Source organism: Protomyctophum parallelum (genome assembly GCF_964188405.1).
Source record: "Protomyctophum parallelum genome assembly, chromosome: 1".
In the NCBI taxonomy this organism is placed as follows: domain Eukaryota; kingdom Metazoa; phylum Chordata; class Actinopteri; order Myctophiformes; family Myctophidae; genus Protomyctophum; species Protomyctophum parallelum.
This window is the reverse complement of record NC_139697.1, coordinates 71,184,871-71,209,708: the sequence shown is the minus strand read 5'-3', so window position 1 is coordinate 71,209,708 and position 24,838 is coordinate 71,184,871. Positions and strand designations below refer to the sequence as shown.

The window sequence follows — 24,838 nt, the reverse complement described above, 5'->3', positions numbered from 1 at the left end:
GATTGCTGAACCACAAGTGGATGTTTTAGACTAGAGGCGGTAGAAGTTGGCGTCGGCAAAGAACCAAGTGCAGGAAGTGGTGCACGCCGAATATAGAAAAGCCTTCCTTGTTACGGTGTGTCGGGAGAATGGCAGAGCACGTTCAATGTATTAAATAAACAACAGGTGGGACAAGGCTTACAGCGTGATGAAGCAGGCAGGGGTCAAAGTTGCAGCTAGACAGTGTGTGCAAAGTAGTCTTAACACCTCTGTCCCTGTTTTGGGCATGTCATTCTAGGCCAAGATCTTCACGAATGTTACGATGCGACACGATACAACTTTATTGTCAGCTTGCACTGACATTTGTTTTGCGTCCATGACGTCACCGTTCAAGATACTGACAAGACAGACGAAATACATTACAAAAAGCTACGTTGCAGGACACAAATCACAGAAACGGACGGGAACAAGAACATAATTATCCTCTGGTTTACCGAGTTTGGTTTCAAAGCAGAACAGACTGGTGTACAAAAGAGTTATTTAGGTGTGTGTGTGTGTGTGTGTGTGTGTGTGTGTGTGTGTGTGTGTGTGTGTGTGTGTGTGTGTGTGTGTGTGTGTGTGTGTGTGTGTGTGTGTGTGTGTGTGTGTGTGTGTGTGTGTGTGTGTGTGTGTGTGTGTGTGTGTGTGTGTGTGTGTGTGTGTGTGTGTGTGTGTGTGTGTGTGTGTGTGTGTGTGTGTGTGTGTGTGTGTGTGTGTGTGTGTGTGTGTGTGTGTCTGTCTGTGTGTCAAACTGTGTAAAAAGATAATAAGGTTGGGAGCAGGCTTATATAAAGTGGTGAAGCAGGGGTCACACATAGGTAACGAATACGAACAGGCAAAATATAGTCCAAAGAATTAAGGCAAAAATCTAAATTCCAATGTGATGTAAAAGTCATTACAGAATCTAAATATTATCATAAACTGTTTATTTTGAGAAAGCGGTTTTGACGTTAACCCATTTAGACCGTAGGACGTGTGTAAACGCCATAGAGTAAAAGCTGCCATGTCTGCGTGCCCCGAGCTGCTATTTTGAAAGAAAACACCGGCGCTGATTGCATTAAGATCATAGCCAATTACTTTACCGAAATGTCTGCGACGCCAAGCGCGTGGTAACATAACTCTAATCTGGCAACGGGTGAGTTTAAAGGGTTTACTTTGGACGTATGGCAGCAAGCTGATGAAGGGATTGGAGACGCTTGAATAGATGGGTGGGGTACTGCAGTCCTGATGAAGCCAGTAGGAATAGGTGGGACTGAGGTGATGTGGATGGAATGTGGGAGTGAGCAGAGGGGACCGACAGAGAGAGAGAGAGAGAGCGAAAGAGAGAGACAGACCATGGCCTTTCGAAAGTCGTTCTCCCTCTGTCCTGCAGATGAGCAGGGTAGCTATATTGCGTTGGATGAAAAGGTCAAAATACACAATATCCCTGTTCCGCATAGACACTTAGGCCTACAGTATACCGGCTACAAGTTGTGCATATTTGCAAATGGTTGTATACTTGTATTACACTGTGCATAGTGTCAGACCACAGTCACCACACGCAACGGAAATAGTGAAATGCCTGCTATCCTGTTTCCCTACGTCAGATTTGGTGTTATTGAATGGGCTGCTGGGCAGTATACTGTAGCTCCCTAGAACAACAAATAGAATGGAGAGGATTAGTCTATACCATACTGTGTGTGTGTGTGTGCATGTATTGTGTGTATTGTCAGAGAGTATGCTTCATCGCACCAGAGGAGTGGATATGTGAATAAGGGCTTCAGCTCATTATTTACCCACAGCTCTCTCCAGATATGATGCATGCATGCTGTTGCATGTGCGAACCCTGAGTCCTGTCTATCTTGAATGTCCTCTCAATCAGAAAATGTACCAGATGGTATCGGATGGGATAGGAATAAAGCCGATAAGTGAATACACAGCAACAAAGGTTTACCCCATTTTGGGTGGGAACCCCTTTTGGTGTTTGAAACGTTATAATTTAGCTATTGAAAAATAGCAGATCTACAAGCTCATAGCGCGCCACCGAGTGATATATATATCTTTTTGTCAGGGCTGAATGGGTTAAGTCGAAATATGTCCTGTAAGAAGGCATGGCAATTATCACAAAACCACTCGTAACAGACACGATGCAGATTATTTTTTATTTCCTCCATCCAAATCGACTCTCTGATCATGTTTTGGCTAATGATGTGTCATTGTGTCATTTCTGTTGGCCTGGTTCTATTTGCATCTTTTCATGAAAAGACTTTGTATGTGGCAAAAATATAATATTCACTTTGTGTCTGGTGTAACTTTGAACACACTTTAAAATGGCACTGCACCACTCCCTGCGGGGTGTGGAGCGCGTGTGTCGATTTTGAAGTCTGTGGAGTGAAGGTCTAAGTCATGTGTATTTCAGACGTACAGAGACATGGTGCATTTATAGATACTAGAGCGGTGCCCATGTTGTGATGTCGGAACAGTCCAGATCCATATATGGAGATATAGGGGTGATCAGGTCCAGAGCCCGGGCAGAGGCTTTTGTGCTTGTTCTGGACAACAGGATATGCATGTGTCCCTTTTCTGCCCATATATGGAGTTCTTTGTCAGGCATGCCAAATTAGGCTTTTGTGCTGGTTCTGGACAACCGGAAATGCAGAGTACCTGTTCCGTCCGTCTGTGTCCCTTTTATGCCCATATATGGAGATTTCTGTGTCAGGCATGCTCCAAATATGGAGTGTTGTGATGTCAGAACAGGCTTACGAGTATGCTCATCTACAAACTCCACAAAATGTGAGGTTTGGTGCAACGGAATGGAGTGAGGCAGTGAAGGAATGGAGTGAGGCAGTGAAGCCTCGTTAGGGCTGGAACAAAGCCCTGAGAGCAACCGCGGACAAAAGCTCCATCTGATGGTTCAGTGACATGTGACCACTCTCCCCTTTTTAAAGGGAAGATTGACCCATTTAGTCACCGTGTTCCACTTGTGCACAGCTCTATCCCCACCCAGCATGCTGTGCTTTCACTTCACACAGGAAGTATAGCAGCATGAGAGTATGTGTGTACCCAGTGTGTCGGGCCTGGTATGTAGGTGTTTTATCCAGTAGAAGTATAGCAGCATGAGAGTATTTGTGTACCCAGTGTGTCGGGCCTGGTATGTAGGTGTTTTATCCAGTAGAAGTATAGCAGCATGAGAGTATTTGTGTACCCAGTGTGTCGGGCCTGGTATGTAGGTGTTTTATCCAGTAGAAGTATAGCAGCATGAGAGTATTTGTGTACCCAGTGTGTTGGGCCTGGTATGTAGGTGTTTTATCCAGCGTGCCGTGGGGAGCAGAGGTTTGGAAGTGTCATCATAACGACTCCTAACAGTAGTTGTATACATACTGACACGTAGGCTGGTACATTTTATTTTATTATACATGCTGCCCATGTCCAATTAAATAGATTTGCTTTTCATCTTTGTTTGGAAGAGTGACTCTTAGGCTGCATATCTGTGTAAATGCCCTCTTGTCTGTATCTATGCTTGCACTTTCCGTTTGCTACAGTACTAACCAGTAGTGTGTCATGCTGAAAGGTGCGCTATAAGCAAGATGGATTGAATCACTTCTTACAATAACACAGCTCCAGCATTATCCTTGTACGTCTTTGCCACATGCAACCACCACACACACACACACACACACACACACACACACACACACACACACACACACACACACACACCGCTGCAATCACACCTCCCTAAAGCACCCCTGTGTCTATTATAGGTCACTCCAACTGAGAAAGGATATTGCTTCTTCTCAGGTGTCCTTGCTCAAGGATGAATGTGGGCCATCAAATCTGGACTACACACACACACACACACACACACACACACACACACACACACACACACACACACACATGCACACACCTGTGAGCGTGTACACATGCATGTATACACACAAACACGCACCAGATTTTGTAGGTTAAGATGCTTCTTTGTCTTGTTGATAACTTATTTTCTACACACGCTAACCTGGCATCGATCCACACGCTAACCTGGCATCGATCCACACATGTCTATATATGGTTTGTTTCATGGTACGTTTCAGTGTTGACAACGTGGAGATGTGGCTTGTGCTTCTCGGTACGCTGTCAGAATAGCAATCAGCTAGTTCCTCACTTCTCCCGTCCTCCATAATGCATGAGGCGAGGGACTCACTTTCCACCGTGTGTGTGTTTGTGTGTTGGCAGCAGCGGGAGGCAGAGGCCTGGCAGAATAGTCTTTAGAAACACACACCCACACGTGCTCACACATACAGCCCAGTAGACAAAGTCTCACAATGACTTGCAGTACACGCACAGACAACAGTAACAACAACATCAAGCTGTGGATCAGAGGAGCATTAAGTGGAACACACTCGCACAACATGCAAGAGGTGAAATGGACACTCCCTGTATCCTTGGACAGATGACCCCCTCTTCTCGATCTTCCTTTCTCTCCATCTCTACCCACTCTCCTCTCCTCTCCGGGGACTGCAAGGGATGCTCCACTCGACTCTAATAAATTGCGTGTAGTCAGTTAACTGCACAGCTGCCAATTGGCAGACTATGGACTTCGGCCTTTGGGAGCTAAAAAAGAGTGCCTTCCTAAATTTGATTCACCTTCATTGGGGAGACTCGCTAGAGAGAGTGTGTGGGGGGGGTAAAGATAAAGTAAACAAGCAAGAGGGTCCTCTATTGCACTCTGTCACCGTTGCCATGTTGTAAACAAAGCAAATGGTCTGAAGGGGCATCAGATGTAGTAGTCAGACTTAGAGATTATTTTTGTTGTTGTTTTAGAGACACACCCTTCTAGTTACTCAAAACAACAGCAACAAGCTCACACTGTTAGGTATCATGCCACGCATGCACGCACGCACGGACGGACACACACACACATGCACGCACGCGAGCGTGCGCGCACACACACGGACACATGTTAGAGTCCAATAGGGACATATACTGTACACACTACACAGTAGCAGCGGGGATCACTTTCCTTATTCACTAATTTCAGAGAGAGAGAGACCGTGTCATTTTCAGAGTTTGTGAGAGGGAAAGGTAAGAGGAAGGGGAGACAAAAAAACAACAGGCACAGCGAGGAAGAGAAAGACCGAGTGAGCAAATGGTGGACACTGCTTTAGGATTCACTGTCACTCCTCAAGGTCGGTGCACTATAGAAATCATTTAAAGAGACATGCAGTTTGTCCCATTCCCCCATGCTTCTCTGAAAGCTTCAATCACACTACGCTCTCATTCTAAATAGAAATCGTGACCTGCTTACAGCTGTGAAAATGCCACTGATGTATATGGAAATCACAATTCACAATAATATAGCTTAAATAACCATGTTTAAACTAAAGTGGATCTTTGTTTCTCTCATGAGTGAGAGAACAAACATGTCTGGACAGGATGCATGGACAGCAACAGGGGTCCCTGTAAGGCCTGTATGCTAAATAGATCAGCTGCTGATATCCAGCACCTACTGTTCTTCCTGGTGACCACTACCTTATTTGGACATGCGTGGACCACTTTAGACTTCAGGGGGGTGGGGTCCACCTTTACAGCTGTTGCCTTTGATGCTTCTGTATAAAGATCTACTGAAATGTCTGTAACTGTGTGTTAGTACTCTGGAAGCCAAGAGGCTGAAGGAGCTATATGGGTCTCAGGACCCATGGCTGTGATCTGCTGTCTTTGTACTCTCTGATAATAAAATGGACTTGGAAACTTTCATTTGCCTGCATCGTCGTCAGTCTTCTCTTTATAAGTTGCTAGAAAATATACATCACCACGTTAAACGTTTCTCACCTTTTCAACCAAAGTTAACGTCGCATGTACATAACACATGTACATAACACATGATACATACATAACACATAACACATGTACATAACACATGTACATAACACATAATACATACATAACACATGTACATAACACATGTACATAACACATGTACATAACACATAATACATACATAACACATAACACATGTACATAACACATGTACATAACACATAATACATACATAACACATAACACATGTACATAACACAGATGCTATATTCAAATCCAATCTCTCGGCGTGCCCCTTCAGAATCCATCTAGCACCTCGGGGATCGCGATACTTCGAAATTAACCTGCCACATTCTACCGCTGCAATTTTAGTGTTGGTTTGAACAGTTCACGCTCACCCCGGAATGTGTTTCTCTAACTTAGCCTTAGGATACCAGTTTGGTCACATACATGAACTCAATTAAAGTTGTTTTATCTGTCGGTATATTTTTATCTTTTGCTTTCAAGTCGCAAAGAAGTGGCATGAGATGCTCTGGAATCTATCTCTACTGTCCAACAGAAATGTGTGTCTGTGTGTGTGTGTGTGTGTGTGTGTGTGTGTGTGTACACTGCAGTACAGGGTAACATAACAATAACATATGTTTATAGTTTGTTGTTGCTGTCATTGTTATCATTACTTTTGATGTTTTCTATGCTGTATACTGGTATAGCCACTGTTACTTTGTAAAAGTAACACAAAGACAGAATATCTCTTAAGGACACTCTCTCATGTTTATACATTTTGTAATACCCTGAGCTCACTAGGCTTTTCCTTTTAGTGTGGACGGTAAACGTATGCCTTTTCTGGAGCACCCTTGATCCACTGTTAGTCTGTCATTGTCCTTTCAATCACCGCCTCTTTTCTGAAAGATCCACCTAAGCTCCTTCGCTGGCGGACAGGACTAGCAGTCATTCAGGAAAGCCATTGTGTGCTGTGACTGCATACAGTCAAGGTTTTGCTATTCCAGTGGCTGCCAGAGAACAAAGTGACAAAGTGAGCATCTGAAATATTGGGCGAACCTGACAAATTATGACAAACCTGACCAATATTGCAATTTGCTTGGTCATCTGAAAACGAGAAAGCATAACGAGAAAGCATATTGAAATAGTTCTGAACCTTTTTTTTTGTGTTTAGCCCAAAACCTTTAGTCTGTGCGTGGACAGTGGACCAGTTGGCACCTTGGGTCCAGCTGGTCCTCTGTGCGTGGACAGTGGACCAGGTGGCACCTTGGGCCCAGCTGTCAGTTGTCAGGTGAAGCAACATAGCCAAGTCTGTTACCAAAACAGCGCAGCACACATTGACAGCCATAGGTGGAGGGCTTCAAATGTGTTGAGCTCAGTCAAGACGAGACCTGATGAATATTTAATTATTTATCACACATGTCATGTTTGCCTTATGCTACTCGTGCTTGCAAGATATCCTGCAGAATAGATGATACTCTGTTGGCATGTACGTACCAACTTTTTAACCAATTTAAGTTATGCCAGTTATACCATGTCTGTCAGGTGATGAGAAGTGGCCTGCTTGCTCACTCATGCATTGAAGGAATAGGCCAGTCAATCTATGATTTTACCCAAAATAAATTGCAATAGTAATCGTTCAAGGTATTTTAGGCTCATCCAAATAACATATTAAAAATAGATTATTATATAAATGTGGGCCCACATTTGGGCAAGTGGCTATGGGCGTTTTTAGGCCAAGGAGTGTTTTTCGTGCAAAACAAATGTTTGGAATGGGTTCAGAATCATGAATAACCCCTAGTTTGTCATGCCACATGCTACTTGAAGCACAATTCAAATGTGAAATGTTGCATGACATGCAGTGAAGGCCATCGTGATCGGGAGTCGAACCTGCGGCACACTGCCAGACTGGATTACCAGCCACGGTGTCATAATAATCAAATTTTAATGTTATTTGGATGGCCCTATAAGGAATGGATCATAAAAACCTTGAACGATTACTAGTGCAATCTCTTTTGGGTCATGTTGCTTTTCAGCTTATTGAATGGCACAGGTTGGCAGAATAGGGAGAGTATAGCACCCTGGATTACAGTTTAGGCGTTGGCATTTGACACTGGGTGAGAAAATGGGTTACAAAATCGTGGGATAAAAACTTTAACAAAGAGTGAGGAAAGTGAGAGGGAGGGAAAAGGGATAAAAAATAGCAGACCTTCGGTGGCGCGCTATGAGCTTGTAGATCTGCTATTTTTCAATAGCTAAGCATACTTCAACAGGCTACAACATAACATAATGCTAACACCAAAAGGGGTTCCCGCCCAGAATGGGTTTTAAAACGGATCAACTGACCAATACAAAATCACATCAGACTCTCTGTGCAAATGTAAGGCCTTAATGCTGGGCCCCGTCCAGCCCATAGATTCAAGAGAACGGCTATTGGGACTCTTAAACATCGATTCTGACTCATTGTTTCTCAAATTATCACGGAAATTGGTGGTATCCCCATCCCAGGATGTCATTTGAATGTTGATAGCTGAACAAAGTGCATCTATGTTTTGCTATGGTGAAGTTGCTCTGCATATTATTGAGATTATGGAGAGTAATTATTGTGTGAGAGATGTCACTGGTTTTATTTTCAGACTTGACTAATTAACACATTTCATTATATTATGTGCAGGTGGTGAAGATGTGGCAGGTTGAGGGGACTGTAGAAGGCAGCATGTGTTACCACGGTGTCTCCGAGTCCTGTTCCCTGCACTGATTTTTATATACACATGTGATTTGAGTGTAATACAGTATTAGAAGATAATTAAAAACTATTGATGCTCTGTTTTGCAATACTTGAGGTGTGAATATTCACTGAACCCACAATTTGATTAAATTACAATTCAATTATGTTAACAATAAAACAAATATTCTACAATGCATCTACATTTTCAAATACTGCAAATGCCTTACATTAATACAAGCAAATGCATATTATGCACACACAATATAGATAATTTTACAGTGAGCAACTTTACAAATGTGCTGCTTGTAATATACAAGGGTTAATCTTTGGGGAACAGGTCATTATTGAGAAATAAACCCTGAAGAAAACAGGAAAACAACGGGAAGTGTTGATACATTTTAATCAATATTTGGATAGGCTACTGCATTGTCCATCTCTCGCTTCAAACATTTAAAAAAACATTCTTGTAAGCAATGTTCATAGCTGTAATGATATCGATCCTGTGTTTGTTTATGCCAAGTTGGATACGGCAAAAATAAAGCCACGCAGATTGATATGAGCAGGTGTTCCGAGTATTTCATTAGACAGCTGTCTGTTATTGAGTTCTGCGGTCATTATTCAAAAATAACACACCACTGAATTCAGTGATTGACAATCAGAATCAAGCCATCCGTGTAATACATAGAAATAAGGTTTTTATAATGCAGCTTTAAGACAGGAGACTTCACAAACAAATGACTGCATGTGAAACCTTGTCAATTTAACTCAGTGAATCTATATACGCATGAAGCCTCATTGTAGAAGAGTGTCTTTTCTTAGTAAAGTCCCTTTACAAAACAAATCAAAATATACAACTTCATTAGGAGAGAAAAAGACTGAAAGGGAATTTTTATTTGATGTATCTATGTATCATGTATCGATGTATCTTAAAATAGATACATTTTCAGTTGTTTTTCTAACTTTATTGTTATTTATTTATTATCTTGGAAATCTACACAATGGCCATTTCTCCAGTTTGCCTAATTAAGGTGGTTGAGGTGAAAAGGACTGTATTCATGGTTCATGCCAGGAAACGGCATACCAGACTTTTATGACCTTCACCTGCCATACCCTGGCTTTGCCTTAGCATTTCAACCATAGTTATAAAGGATGGAGAGCGGAGGGCCGCCCCCCTGCTATTCATTTCGATGGAAGTTGCTCAGTGGCGTGTGTGTGTGTGTGTGTGTGTGTGTGTGTGTGTGTGTGTGTGTGTGTGTGTGTGTGTGTGTGTGTGTGTGTGTGTGTGTGTGTGTGTGTGTGTGTGTGTGTGTGTGTGTGTGTGTGTGTGTGTGTGTGTGTGTGTGTGTGTGTGTGTGTGTGTGCTCAAGATGGATCTGTCCGATATTTCATATTCCATCCTATTTGGCTATAATTAGTTTTCAAAATTTGCAAGATTGGCCCATTTTTAACAAAAAGCCTCAAATGATGATAGTACAGCAGATAATAGGAATGATCTTTCACTTGGTGATACAAGCGTGAAATTTGGCATGAACATGCCTCTGGGTCACCTCTTTAAATTTTTTAACCGAGCCAACGAAAAATCCAATATGGCGGTCATTTTTCAATATGGCCGCCAAATAAAAAAGGCCTTTTGTGACGGTTCTGGACAACCATGGGTGCGGCCGACTCGAGACCGGGCACTGCACTACCTGTGGGTGTGTGGAACGTGTGTGTCGAATTTGAAGTCGGTGGGGCGAACGGTTCTCGGGTTACGTGGATTACAGATGTACACACGCACACAAAATTCATGCAATATAGCAGATCATTGGAACGGTTGTTCGCTTGGTGATACAAGCGTGACATTTGTCTTGAACCTTCCTTTGGGTCAACTCTTTAACTTTTTTAACCGAGCCATCGAAGAATCCAATATGGCGGTGCTATTTCAAGATGGCCGCCACATCTAATTGTTAGCCTATGTCTACATTTCTTACAAATTTTAGGAAAAATGTCACCATTATAGATAGATAGATAGATAGTTTTTTTTTAAATATATTCTATATATATATATTTTTTTTGTTATTATTTTTAGTTTTCATACTGAAAATGGTAGCATGTTAATGCTAACATAATAATGCTAACATGGTAATATGCTAGCATGCTGACATAGCATGCTAACATGATAATGCTAACATGCTAATTAGTATTAGAAAATGGTAGCAATAGCATGCTACCATTTTCAGTATGAAAACTAAAAATAATGACAAAAAAAATTAAAATAAATATAAAGAATAAAAGAAAAAAATTAAAAAAATTAAAAAGATTAAATAAATCTATCTATCTATAATGGTGAATTTTTTCCTAAAATTTGTAAGAAATGTAGACATAGGCTAACATTTAGATGCGGCCATCTTGAAATAGCACCGCCATATTGGATTCTTGGATGGCTCGGTTAAAAAAGTTAAAGAGGTGACCCAGAGGCATGTTCATGCCAAATTTCTCGCTTGTATCACCAAGCGAACAACCGTTCCAATGATCTGCTATATTGCACAAATTTTGTGTGCGTGTGTACATCTGTAATCCACGTAACCCGAGAACCGTTCGCCCCACCGGCTTCAAATTCGACACACACGTTCCACACACCCACAGGGAGTGCAGTGCCCGGTCTCGAGTCGGCCGCACCCATGGTTGTCCAGAACCGCCACAAAAGGCCTTTTTTATTTGGCGGCCATCTTGAAAAATGACCGCCATATTGGATTTTTCGCTGGCTTGGTTAAAAAAGTTAAAGAGGTAACCCAGAGGCATGTTCATGCCAAATTTCACGCTTGTATCACCAAGTGAAAGGTTCTCTCACAATATGGCTGTTAGCCGCTGTACTAGAATGCAGCGTGCAATTTACGTGAAATCTTTCACGCACTTTCTTACTAGTTTGCTGTGTTTTGCTGTATTTGATGTTTGATGTTATATTATATATTTGCTGCTGCATTGTCTGAAGGAAGCAAAAAAAATGGTTGTACTCTTATGTACCTGTACACAAGATGTACGTAACAAAGTACAACCTTGAAACATCGGTACATCACTGAGACTTGATAAAACAAGTCTGTAAAGCATGTTTGTGTGTGGTGCGTGATTTGATCTTAACAAGCAGACAGATAATGAAAGTCTGATTGCCTCTCATTACTTAAAAGTTTGTCAGTTTGCATGAGTGATACCATGAGCACTCTATTGTGCCTTTCCCCTATCATGTCAATTGATGTTGTTAGCCTGGTCCATAGGGGTTTGAAGGGTAACCCAAGAACGTATCGCATCAAAGAGTGAAGTGGCTGTCACCGAGACCAATAACTATAACTTGTTTTAAAAACGATGGCAGTGGACGCTATCTTTGATCTTTGAATGATAGAAACACTGACAGCCAATCAAAATGCGGAAAATGTGCAGGCCATTGAACTCATTACCGGTGTTTACGGAGTGCTGTCGTTCATCGGTGTGGAATGGATGCTCGTAACATTAGCGTTATAGTAATCGTTCTAGGTGTGAACGGCCTTTGAGAGGGAGTGGCCTTCCTTGGCATTAAAAAGGTGACGAGGTTGAATGCCAATGGTCAATAAGCACCCATTCGTATATGTATCCTGTTCAGGGAGTATGTCTCCCTGAACAAAGATGCGAAGTCTACAGAACGGGGACCTTTAGGGTTCATGTGGTTAAAAGAAGGCCCTTCGTGTCAGTGGTATGGAGCGTGTTGAGGCATAGGAAGTGAGTTATCAAGAAGATCCATGCACGGCCACTAAATAGCTTTCAGTGTGGGTGTAAGAATGTAATGAATGCCGTGTGTTGTGCTCTCCTTGGCAGCTCGGCTCTCTCTCTCGCTCTGATGCTCATTATGACTGCTGTTATGACATCCTCCCTCACACTTACGCATGCACAGGGGCCATCGCAGTTATTCCGCTGATTTACAGCCTCATCCTCCCACACAGAAGAGGAGGAGGGAGAGCGGAATGGAGAGCTATAGCGGGGTCTTTCAGGCGCTGCCTTGTTCCACCGTGCACTCGCAGCAAATTGGCCACAGTGGCACCTCGGCAGGCCTCTGCACCGGCAAGGCAAACCGGGGTGTGTGTGTGCCCCCCCTTCCCGACAATAACTCCTCAGAGTTGACAATTGCAGGTATACGCGCGCCAGGCATAACAAGCGTGCCTCGATTCCACACACACGTCACACAAGGTACTCGGCTCGGCTGCGCGTGGTCTCGCCCAAAAAGTTTTGACAGCCACTTGAGGGCACCTCGGGGAGGAGAAAAAGACATTTGAACTCTTGCCGTGTGAAGGAAATGGCGCACGATTCGGGACAGCCGATGGCCTGCATCCGCCACTGTAATGAAGCTCGTTAGCAGGAAACTAGTGCTGGGATGTGATGTAACGGCGACAGTTACAATGGTTGTTATCCAACCCTTGCTGTTCCACATTGCGAGCCGTTTCGTAACAGAGGGGGAGAGATGGTGCAATCCCCCTGTGCCTGACAGCTCTTGTTTTCTGGATCACTCAGAGACAGATGTGTCCAACCACCTGCACTCACCTGGACACAGGACGCACGCAACTACACACTCTGTACACGTACAGCATGCACATATGGCCCCTATATAATTGTTGGAAAAACAACACACACAGCTGATGTACAGCATGCACATATTGCTCCTATATATATAATTGCTGGAAAAACACAAATAACTGATCTACAAGCTCACAACATTGAGCTAGTAGTTCTGCAATTATCTCTATTTTTATTTTATTTTATGAATTCCTTTTACATCTTCAAAGATTAAACAAATGTGGCCAGAATTGGAATGCCAGGTTGAACGTGAACACGCACGCACATGCATCACATACTTTTAGGGACAATTGCATGGACTGCAGTAAAATCACATGGGGAGACCAATTTAGTGTCCAACTGGTCCAGAACTTGTCAACAAAACATTTCCTGTATCAGGAATACACGCACGAGCACACACACACACACACACACACACACACACACACACACACACACACACACTCTCTCTCTCTTTCCCACAAATGGGTTACAGTGATGTAAGTAGGCCTATGCCCGAGAGACAGAGCTTTCTGAAACGACGAAAGAGAATTCCTGCATGCGTCAGTGCGTGCGTGCGTGAGACAGCGAGATGAAGAGTGGGTGATGGAGAAGAGTCTTTGATATTTAATACATCATAAGGAAAGCCCTGGCTTGTTTCATGTTTCAATGACGAGGAAATGGACAGAGAGGAATAGACGGCAACAAGTGTGTCTCTGCCCAGGAGCACATGTTGACGTGCCCTGCATGCCAAAAACCACACCCCGCTTGCCATCGTTGTCTGGTGGATAATGATGGTGGTACAGGATCGGGGAGGCAGCATGTGTGCGTGAGGAATGGCAGTGGTGGAAGACGTACTCTCATTTTGTACTAAAGTATCAATACCACAATATAGAAATACTCGCCGTTAGAGTACAAATTTGGTCGTCAAAGTTTACTAAGTTAAAGGCATCATGCAGAATGTCCCACTTCTAGTTTTCTAAATGAAAGATCTTTTGAAAATGGCAGATATACAAGCTCACATACTACATGTAGGCCTACTTCCACCACTGACTGCACAGATCACTGGCTGCATGGATCAGTGCTCGCACTCTATGCATGTCTCTGAATGTCTGTTGTCCTCACAGGACACCCAAATAATTGAGGGAGTACAGAGACTCCCCAGGGCGAGCAGAGGAGGGATTTCTGCCAGAGTGCTGGAGGTGTCCAGAGGACTGTCTGTCTTTCCCCTAAGAGGAGATCTGAGGGTCAATTTGCTCTTTTTGGACTTTAGAAAGAGGCAGGGGTTGAACTTGGTGGACACACTATGGTCTCCAAAGCACTTAACCCACATCGGGCAAGTACGGGTCATGCTCTATTCTAATGCCCCAAAGTTCATGTTTACTTGCCTGAAAAATAACATTGTCATCAATTTTAAACAATTAATGGGCAATACTTTAGCTAACGTTTCCCAGCTATACCTCTATTGATGTTTCTTGTTTTTATGCAAAGATCCTATCCAAATTGGCCATGGCAGAGCAAGTAATTCATTAATGTTCTCTTGTTGTACCCGGAGTTTTCCATCTCATCTGGCAGTGGATGACTGGGCAGCTGGTGAGAAGAGAGGGAGAGAATAGGTGGGGGGGTAGCAACCATCTTTCTTTTGGTACGTGCCCCGGGCAATCTGGCATTAGTGTCAGTGGCTGCAGATTAGCAATTAGCCTCACAAGAGCTTAAAGGAACCTCTTTTCAAACCAATAGTACTACTTATAAGTCACTCACATTCGATCTCTGAGAGGTATAATATTATAATTCTATGCAAGGGGAAACTGGTCACTTGACCGATTTTCGCACTCAAGTCAAGGTTGTGTACAAATCCTAGTTTAATTGCAAAGGGCACGCGAGGGTGTTCCAGGCCCACTTTTCACAGCATCCCACTGGGCCACCATGCTGGAGTTTACGTGTAGGTCCCGTCAGGCCAAGGACAGTAAGCTGAAGGATCTGTTCCCGTAAATGGAAGCTCTGTTCAATTCCTTTCGAGAATTTCTTTTTTTTTTTTGCAAATCGAGCTCAAAAGGTCAGCGTGTGCTGAATCATAATTAAAAACGGATGAATAATACAAGTTAGAAGAGGCCTTTCACTGGTCCCTGAATGCACTGTTCCCTTTCCTTAACCCCAAATCACATTGGGTATCTTACGGTATGTCACAAGGAATGAGGCATGCATCTATCACAGGGCCTTGGATATCCTTTAAATATTTACTTTAAACCCTATAGGTTTTATTATGTCTATAGTTGACTCCCCTCCCTTTTTCCCCTACACCACATCTCTTCGCTGGGAAGAGCCGATCTACAAGCTCACAATGCTTGAAGACCTGCTGTTTGTGCTGAATGTTTGCTTATTATAAACGTTATTATAGGCAATACAATACATAACCTATACAAAATAATTGGAAAAACTAAAATGTCGTTCAATGTCTTGCCTATATTCTGACATTCCCAGAATGGGGACACTATTTTTTCATGCAGTGGTACATTTACTTGTACTGTATGTACTTAAAGCCGCTATAAGCAATAATATGTCAACATTTCAATGACTTTTTTTTTCCCATTGGTATTCAAACAGCCAGCAATGAGTAAAATGCTCCCCCCCCCCCCCCCCCCCCCCCCAAAAAAAAGAAAGAATGTAGTCTCTGTGACACATCTAGGGGCCACAATCTGTATGTAACAAAGATGTTCCTAGATGCTTTGTCATTGGTCGAAACATAGGAACCCGTTGCGACCGCATGCTCTCGCTGACGTGGACTGCTCAAAAGAAGTGCGAAAGCAAGTGTGAATTTGGGACACAATACAAGAGCAAAACCAGCCAGTTGACTGCTCACGACACGGACTGAAACGCAACATTGCATAACAATCCATCAAAAAGAGATTTAAGAACTTGCTGCCTCGAGGAACTTTTTGTCGCGTTCGTCACGACTTGCACATCTGCTTCCTTGTGCTGAGGCTGAACATGCAGCTGGGTCTCTGTCTGGTGTCTGAAGGTTTTTCAAAACTCTGAGGGTTTTCAGCATTGTGGTTTGAAATTGAATAAGCATTATTTGCCATCCTGTAGCCTCGACTGGCCATCATCGAACTCGCTGTGAGTCATCTTTATTGTTTGTATTATTTATTTTCCATGGAGCTCTCAAACTGGAGGTTGTCAGCACCCAGAGCCCAGTAACACAGAACCATTTAAAAGGGCTTAAATTTTCCAAAAGCTGTTCTTTTCACCCATCTCCATCCAGTTCTATCCCAGCAGCCTCCAGTTCTCAGTGCGCCACTGTGAGCAACCAGACAGAGACCCAGCTGCATGTTCAGCCTCGCCACAAGGAAGCAGATGTGCAAGTCGTGACGAACGTGACAAAAAGTTCCTTGAGGCAGCAAGTTCTTAACTCTCTTTTTGATGGATTGTTATGCAATGTTGCGTTTCAGTCGGTGACGTGAGCAGTCAACTGGCTGGTTTTGCTCTTTTATTGTGTCCCAAATTCACACTTGCTTTCTCACTTTTTTTTGAGCAGTCGCAACGGGTTCCTAACGCCAAATCAAATGGGTTTCAGATCTGAGCCAAGTCTCCTGAGGAGGCACGCCTGATCTGGACGGGGTATCTGGATGCAAATCCACAAATTGCATAAAAAATCACAACCGTGTGGTCCCCTATATATATATATATATATATTTCAGAGCGAACATTTTTAACTCAAATATTTGCTTCTGGGGGGGTCCCTGGAACTACATATTCTGAGATGGGGGTCCGTGGCCCAATAGAGATATAATTCTGGGGGTCCTTGACATGAAAAAGGTTGAGCCCCACTGACACAGAAACACAGGTTTTTCAGAAATCTTTTTTGATTTAGAAGCCTATTTTATCGACCTCAGTCCAGAATGGGTTAAAGAAAGCTCCCGGAGCGCACAGGCAGCGGCTTTTCTTCCCTCACACTGTAGGTAGGAGGACCACACTGTGACGCACGAGTTCCATTTCATTTTTTTTCCCCTTCTCTCCGGAAACATGCACGTTATGTAACGCCCCGTGGCACAGTTAAAGCGGGGGCTCCGCCACGCAACACACACACACACACACACACACACACACACACACACACGTGTAACTGAGCTGTCTTGTGTCTGACTTGATGCGACGCGAGTGCACAGGACGTCAGAACGACGAGGACGACGCCTGCTATCTGTATACTGTGGTCGCAGGCGGACGACATGCGACCATGGGAAATGGTTCAACGTGTTTAAACCATTCTGACCCGAGATCAGATTCTAAAAATGTCCGCTACATCCTGACAGTTTTCTGAAAAAGCTATGTTTCTATGTCAGTGGTTCTTCGATTTAAAAAAAATAGCAGACCTACAAGCTCGTAGCGCGCCACTCGGTGGTGCGCTGTGAGCTTATAGATCTGCTATTTTTCAATAGCTAAAGCATAACATGATGCTAACACCAAAAGGGGATCCCGCCCAAAATGGGTTAAACCTGATTTATACTTTGTTATATGAGGGAACACACGAACCCAAATAGCCAATCTACAAGCTTATTGTGAGCTTCTTAATTGGCTATTTTCTGTGTGCGACTCTGCTTTACTACAGGGTTGCAGCCAGTCTAATGTATAGTGCAGCTCCTTGCACCAATATGCCTCCTATTGCCTCCTGTAGACATTTTTAAAGCACAGCTCAAGACCCACTTCTACACCCTTGCTTTTAATTGATCTTTTATTTTTTGTTATTCATGTCCTTACTGTATTGCATTACTGCTTGTTTTTTTTAATGTTTATGCCTTGCTTTTATTTTATTATTTTTCTCCATTGCTCTGTAAAGCACTTTGAGCTGCATTTCATGAAAGGTGCAATACAAATAAAGTTGTATTATTATTATTATACCTCATCAGGGGTCCCGCGATTGGAGCGACGTTAACGATGGGTGTGACCGGTATGTCACGTGACAGAGATCACTGTGACATCCTTGCTGTTGGTTTACCACAAGTGTAGAAATGTAACCAAATGAACCTGTATAGGTTACAGTTGGTCTCTTCATAGTTCATTTTACGAAGCACTTTACTGTGCTGTTAATTGACAAGTGGTAGTTGCTCTGGATAAAGCCCATGTTACGAATGCCTAGATTGTTAAATGTGAGTTTGGTAACACTTTAGTTAAAGGTTGGGTCTATAATGCATTATATAATGTATGAATTATAAGCTCAATGGAACAGCATATTATAACTACCTTAACTTGGTGTCTTTGACCAGCAATTAAGTTTTAATACTTCATAAACCTTGTTATACTTTCTTATGCAATATCAACAAAACCAAAGTACAGCCAGAGGAATGTTTTTCTGTAAGGAAACACAACACACCAGCATATATATATATATATATATATATATATATATATATATAATGTGTCTGATGGAGGGAAATGAGTGCTAAAATATTTATGCTTATATTTAAAAAGATAATGATATAGGCGCCGCTAAATGTTACCTAGTTAACCCTTAAAACACTTTATTTAGGAAGGAAGACTAAACAACATTAAAGCCAATCAATAATGACTGAATCATTATTGATTGAATTGTTTTTGTTTTATTTCCGTAGGGAAATTTCGTGTTTGATTGCTGTGCTCGAAATTGTGTTTGTTCTTCTTCTCTGCTTGTCTGTTCTTTCATTTCCCGTGTTTGTTTGTTTTTGGGGTTTTTTATGTTTTTGTTTTTTTGTTCCAATTTTCTCTTAGTTATAACTGAACAATGTAATAAGGATAGGCATTAGTAAGCCTATACCTTTTCGATCATGTCAAATTAGTTTAATACATGATTCTTCTTGTAATGTTCTAACGGCATAAGATCGAAATAAACCATTCATTCATTCAATTCAGCACCATGGACAGCAGCCGAAGTCCTGGTTTCACCCCTATTTCCTAAGGTATACTTTGTTCCTGAAAAGGAACCTTTTCAGAACCTCATTAAGGCCCCAGCTCAGCAGTCCGACTCTTTGTGGTTGTGCATGAAAAGCAGTGCCTGGTCTAGAGACAAAGACCCTTTCTTTCTGTCCCGGTCTGTCACATACGCTTGCGTTTGGTTTGCTTTTAAATTGATTTCACCCAATATTGAGTCTAGTCTGAGAGAAAAGTTGAAGAATGTCTGTTATTGTAACTCATTCTTACTTTCATTCTGTCTTTCCCTACAACCCCCCCCCCCCCCCCCCCCCCCTCTCTCTCTCTCTCTCTCCCTCTCTCGTCCTCTCGCCATGCTCTTACAGGACTACACGTTGACCATGTACTTTCAGCAAGCCTGGAGAGACAAGCGTCTGTCCTACTCCGAGATCCCCCTCAACCTGACCTTAGATAACCGAGTGGCTGATCAGCTGTGGGTGCCTGACACCTACTTCCTCAATGACAAGAAATCCTTTGTCCACGGCGTCACGGTGAAGAATCGAATGATCCGGCTACACCCCGATGGCACAGTACTGTATGGCCTCAGGTGAGATGGTGTGTGTGTGTGTGTGTGTGTGTGTGTGGGGGGGGGTACATTTGAAATGAACACACAATAAATGCCATCATGTAATTCTTAAGATAATAGTGGTCATTGCTGTTTAGAAATGAATTGATCCTCCTTGACTTATTTTGCACCGTGAATGTCTCAAAGTCATTCATTTAAAACGCTAGCTGCTTTTGTGCTGCTTCTGGACAACCAACCGGCTATCCGACTGACTCGACTCGACACCGGGCACTGCACTCCCTGTGGGTGTGTGGAACGCCGCGCGCCTGTCGAATTTGAAGTCTTGCATCCAAATTCACAGGGCACGTTCAGGACAACATCTTTGTAGAACCCAAATAAAACCAAAACTCATAAAAGACGTGACTTCATCCAAGCACACTGTTGGATGTAAACTGGAGGTGACTGACGTCGCCATCCATCTTAGTCACTGGTTCAAGTAGGACACTACTTTTGGAGCAGATCGCGTGTTGTTTTTCCTCAAACTGTAATAGTTGACTTCTTCAGACAACGACAGCTGTCATCTACTGTACTAACACCTCATCCATGAAGGGTGGGGTGGGTTTTTTCTTCTTTTCATTTTTTTAACAAAACAACAATATGGTGTAACCTTCTTCTGACCGATACATGCCTGCTCACAATATCACTGTAGCCTACATAATACTTTGCCCCTTGGTTACTTGCATACTTTTTCCAACCACATGATGATCACCAAAGGCAACATTTTGCCTATGTTGACCACTTGACACAGGAATTCAGATCAGTCACCAATGGGATAAAGGCCATGTTGACTCGATGCATAGTTTTTACATTAAGGTCAGGCAGAGATATAATTATGTTAAAGTTGGGCACACCTTTGAAAGTGCTAGCCCAATGATTTTATTATTATTATTCATGATTGTCAATTTCTTCAGCTTCCTATAGCCATTTTAGTGCCCTATGTGAGCACAGCAAATGTTCCATAAACTTGTTAAATGTCTAGCAAGTAGCAATTGATTCAACCTCATTCTTCAAACAATGAGTTTGAAATACCATTTGATTAGTAACGGGTCAAAAAGGTGCATTTGGCTGGACTGGAACGAACCGTTGGATCGCTTTTAATCGACTGATACAGGAATATATAGCAAATCTCAAAACAGTTTGATTATATTACAACCGGGAGGATAGGTTTAATAGGGCTTTAGTCATACTTTTCAGTATCAACCATACAAATTCGACAAAAAAGCCTAGCCCGCACTGATTTAATTCCATTAAGGTGTCCGATATCACCAATGAGTTTTGACCCCTGTCAATTTGATGACGGCATGCTTCCCACAAAACGTCCCCATCGACATTTCATCAGTTCATTTTTCTAATGGGCCTCTGATGCCCAAACTCTATAAATATATATTGAAAACCATAACACAATATCTATAATGGTAGATTGTAGTTGGCACTACTGCTATGAGGGGGACAAATTAAACACACACACACACACGCACACGCACAGAAAGAGAGTGAGAACAAGGGAAAGAAGAAAGAAACAGTTCCTGGGATAGTGGAGTCAAGAAAGGAAGGGGAGGGATAAAGATGTCTGATAAGGAATGAGTTTGAAAGTTTAGAAATTGTTTAAATTATGTGTTTCCTGATTGCTCAGGGCTCTCCCTCACTGTTGCGCAACATCTCTTTTATCTGCCCTCATTAGCGAGGGAGAGTAATTAGCCAATTGTTTCAGGAAAAGCTTAATTGTTTAATACAATATATCAAACACAGCAACATCTCTGCCCACGTATAGGCCAAATGAGAGGTACTGAGGGTCCGAGGTTATTTGTGCTGCTCGTGCCGAGCTGTGTGTGATAATGGCATTTGACAACAGATAAGTAGATTGTAAAAGGAGGCTGGGAGAATGCAGGAAAAATGGATGTAGAGTTTAAGATGTGAAGGGGGAGGAGTAGAAAGAAAGATCATGAATGTAGCAAGAGGGTACAGCTCTCTGGTAATCTGTACTCTGCCTGATTTCCTAATCTTTCACCGTCAACAATGCCTATAGCTAAATGTTGGCCTTCATGGGAAAAGGAGCGGAGCCAAAAGCCGTCAACAGCTTGTTGAAACACTGAGTTGCTATATTTCTAACAAGGGCATTTCTAACAATCACTTTATAGCCAGTTGAGGACTTATGTGCCAAACAAAGGCATGGTAATTGGCCCCTGGGGCCCTTAATCATGTATATCCTTGAAAAGGGGGAAAGGAGCTCACACTATAATCTAGCAAAGTGTCCAATTATACTTGAGTGTATCACAATGATGTAATGTCTCTCTCACATTATTTTATTATTATCTGTGTACGAGCTGGGTTTGCTGTGAAAGATGCATTTGCTTTGAAAATAAATTGGAAATTAGTTGTCTGGAATGCCATTACTTCAGTCAATTAATTATTGTCCAGTGATGACAAAACAATGAAAACATGTATAGAATGTAGTTAGCAAAATGCTCAGAGTATTATTATTATTGTTATTGTTGTTGTTGTTTTAAACCAAAGACAAATGAAAAGTAAAAACCCATGACTTTGTGATGAGGGAAATTGGCCATTTTACTACAAACTGTAGCACTCTAGAGGTCTACCACAAAATACAAATAAATAAATAAACCAACTACAAAAACAGCAACTGCTAAATACTTCAAAGAACAAAGCAACTGTAACCTGTACTATAAATGGTAGGCTACCAATAATGAATAATGTCCGTGTCAAAATGTGAAGGCCTGTGCGCCGAAACGCGCTTGTCTGTCTGGTATGACTGCTGCTGCGGAGCACTATCATTATTAAATAAAGACTCTTACTCGACTGAGAGTGCGGATTATATTCATTTTCTATATGTTCATTTTGAATCTGCACCCAGCACACGCCTGAAACTTTATAAGACTGTCTTTTCCCTTGAAGGCTACCAATAATGCAATACCTTTAACCCAATAGAAACCATGGACGCGAGAATCCGTTTTAATCTCCACATACTGTACCGCCTCGGCCAGAACGTGAAACTCTGTCTTTAATTTAATTTAATCCAGTAATATTTTTTTTTTCATTTTCTCTTTTGCTTTTACTCACATGGTAGAAACACCGACATCTTGATCCGACGTGGTCGCGTGCACGCTTGATGGTTATTTTTCTCCTCATCCATCGCGTGTCGATACACAGCCTAGAATGAGGATGTGGCCTAAATATGTAGGGCTATCACTTCTGTGTCAGGTGGAAGTGGTAGCTTTTTCTGCATTTCTGCGGGCCTCACAATCCCGCCTATGGTAACAGGATGGAATGTGTTAACCCATTTTGACCTGAGATCAGATTAAAAAAATGCCTTCTACATCCTGACAGTTTTCTGAAAAAGCTATGTAGTGGTTCTTAGATTTTTCAAAAATAGCAGACCTACAAGCTCGTAGATCTGCTATTTTTCAATAGCTAAAGCATAACATAATGCTAACACCAAAAGGGGTTCCCGCCCAAAATGTGTTAATATGATACCTTAGATTGGCTTAGTACATCAATGTAACCTCTGCTACCGACTGTAGTAGCTACCACTATTAGCCATTCAGGTACTGGAGCCGTCAATCTGTTGAAGTGCTCCTCACTTGCTTCAGAGCCAATCTTATATGCACTGATTGCAAGTTCAAATGTGGACATATAAACGTGTGAGAGGAATATAAAGAGGCACTGGTAGATTGACGAAGGTCGGACTGTACTGAAATAGAACCGCGACAGCATGGCATCTGGACCCCGTCATTGGGTCATTTGAGTCCAAACAGGTGACAGGCAGAGCCAGTGCCGACTGTCAATCCATGTGTGCAAATGAAAAGCCAGAATTACTTAGCTTGGCATTGCCAGACTGATCACGTGGGATCACCATCATCGCACGTTCCCCACAATATCAGTCTGGACTTCTGCCCATAGGCAGCAAGAAGAAGGTGGTAGTATGTACCTGAAACTCAGCATGGTGTTTCAGATTTCATATTTCTTAAAGATGGAGTGCTGTGATTTTCAATTATACAAGGAGGAAGATTTTATTTTTTAACCCATTTTGGGCGGGAACCCCTTTTGGTGTTTTAAACATTATGTTATAATTTAGCTTTTGAAAAATAGCAGATCTACAAGCTCATAGCGCACCACTACGAGCTTGTAGGTCTGCTATTTTTGAAAAATCAAAGAATAACTAGCTCGGTACCAGGCTTTCATTTTTGTTGGTGCAAAAATTGAAAGCCTGGAGGAACGCATTGGCCGCTCTGGTCTAAAAGTGGTAGTCAACCCTTCCGGGTGGGCGTCGCTCCAAATGATGTGACGTAGCGCTGCACTAGGGGGAGAGGAGGGGCCGGGGGTGACTGACAGATCGATGAGATCCAATCAGGGCGTGCGCAAATCTGAGCCGCGACCCGCCCCTCTAGACCAGAAACCTAACACGTTAGCTCAGGCTAAAGAATGACTGACATAGAAACATAGCTTTTTCAGAAAACTGTCAGGATGTAGAAGACATTTTTAGTTTTGTATTTTTTTTTGCATCATTTTGTTGCACCTGCATGCTGCTCAATTCAAAAAGTAAATGGCTAAGAAAATAATTGATAGTCTTAGATAGATTTTCAGAAAACTGGAGGATTTAGAAGAGAAGAGGCCTAAATGGGTTAAGTGTACAGTAGTTGTTAAAATGACGTTTTTATGTGGACACGCCCACCAGTTCATTAGGTATGCCTGGTTTGCCTGGTGGGTGGTGACCCACCTGAAGTGAAGCCGCACCCACAGCTGTTGCTGAATGATAAAAGGGGAGGGGATTGTGATATACTATTTTCACTGTTTTCTTTCATTGGCATGTTTGACCGTCAAGGTTAAGTACCGTCACCTCATAAACACATGAAAAACTGGACAAAATACAAAATCATGGCACTCCATCTTTAAAATACTTTCAGCGCCATTGCCGTTGATTTACGCCAATTTAAGCCTAATTTTGATACTAATGCTTAACCCATTTAGGCCTGACGTCTAAAAAATAATAAAAAAGTCTTCTGAAAGAATATATAATTATTCAAAGATTTGTGTCGCATTTTCACGATTAAAAAAAAATAGCAGACCTACAACAATGTAGGTCTGCTATTTTTGAAAAATCGTATATTTTAGGGATGCACCGAAAATTCGGCCACCGAAAATATTCGGCCGAAAATGGCTAAAAATGTATTTTCGGCCTATTCGGTTTCGGCTCAAATAGGCCGAAAATATATCAC

At 42.3% G+C, this 24,838-nt stretch overlaps 1 protein-coding gene across 2 annotated transcripts in view; it reads left to right on the top strand.

Moving 5' to 3' along the window:
* Window positions 1-24,838, top strand: part of gabrb2b (gamma-aminobutyric acid type A receptor subunit beta2b) — a gene marked incomplete at both ends in the record, with an annotated part of 84,844 nt that overhangs the window by 18,338 nt on the left and 41,668 nt on the right. For both annotated transcript variants that reach the window (XM_083764908.1, XM_083764909.1), the window contains one exon: window positions 19,366-19,586. In XM_083764908.1, coding sequence (XP_083621034.1) covers window positions 19,366-19,586 — 221 coding nt within the window. The remainder of the gene's footprint in view (window positions 1-19,365; window positions 19,587-24,838) is intronic.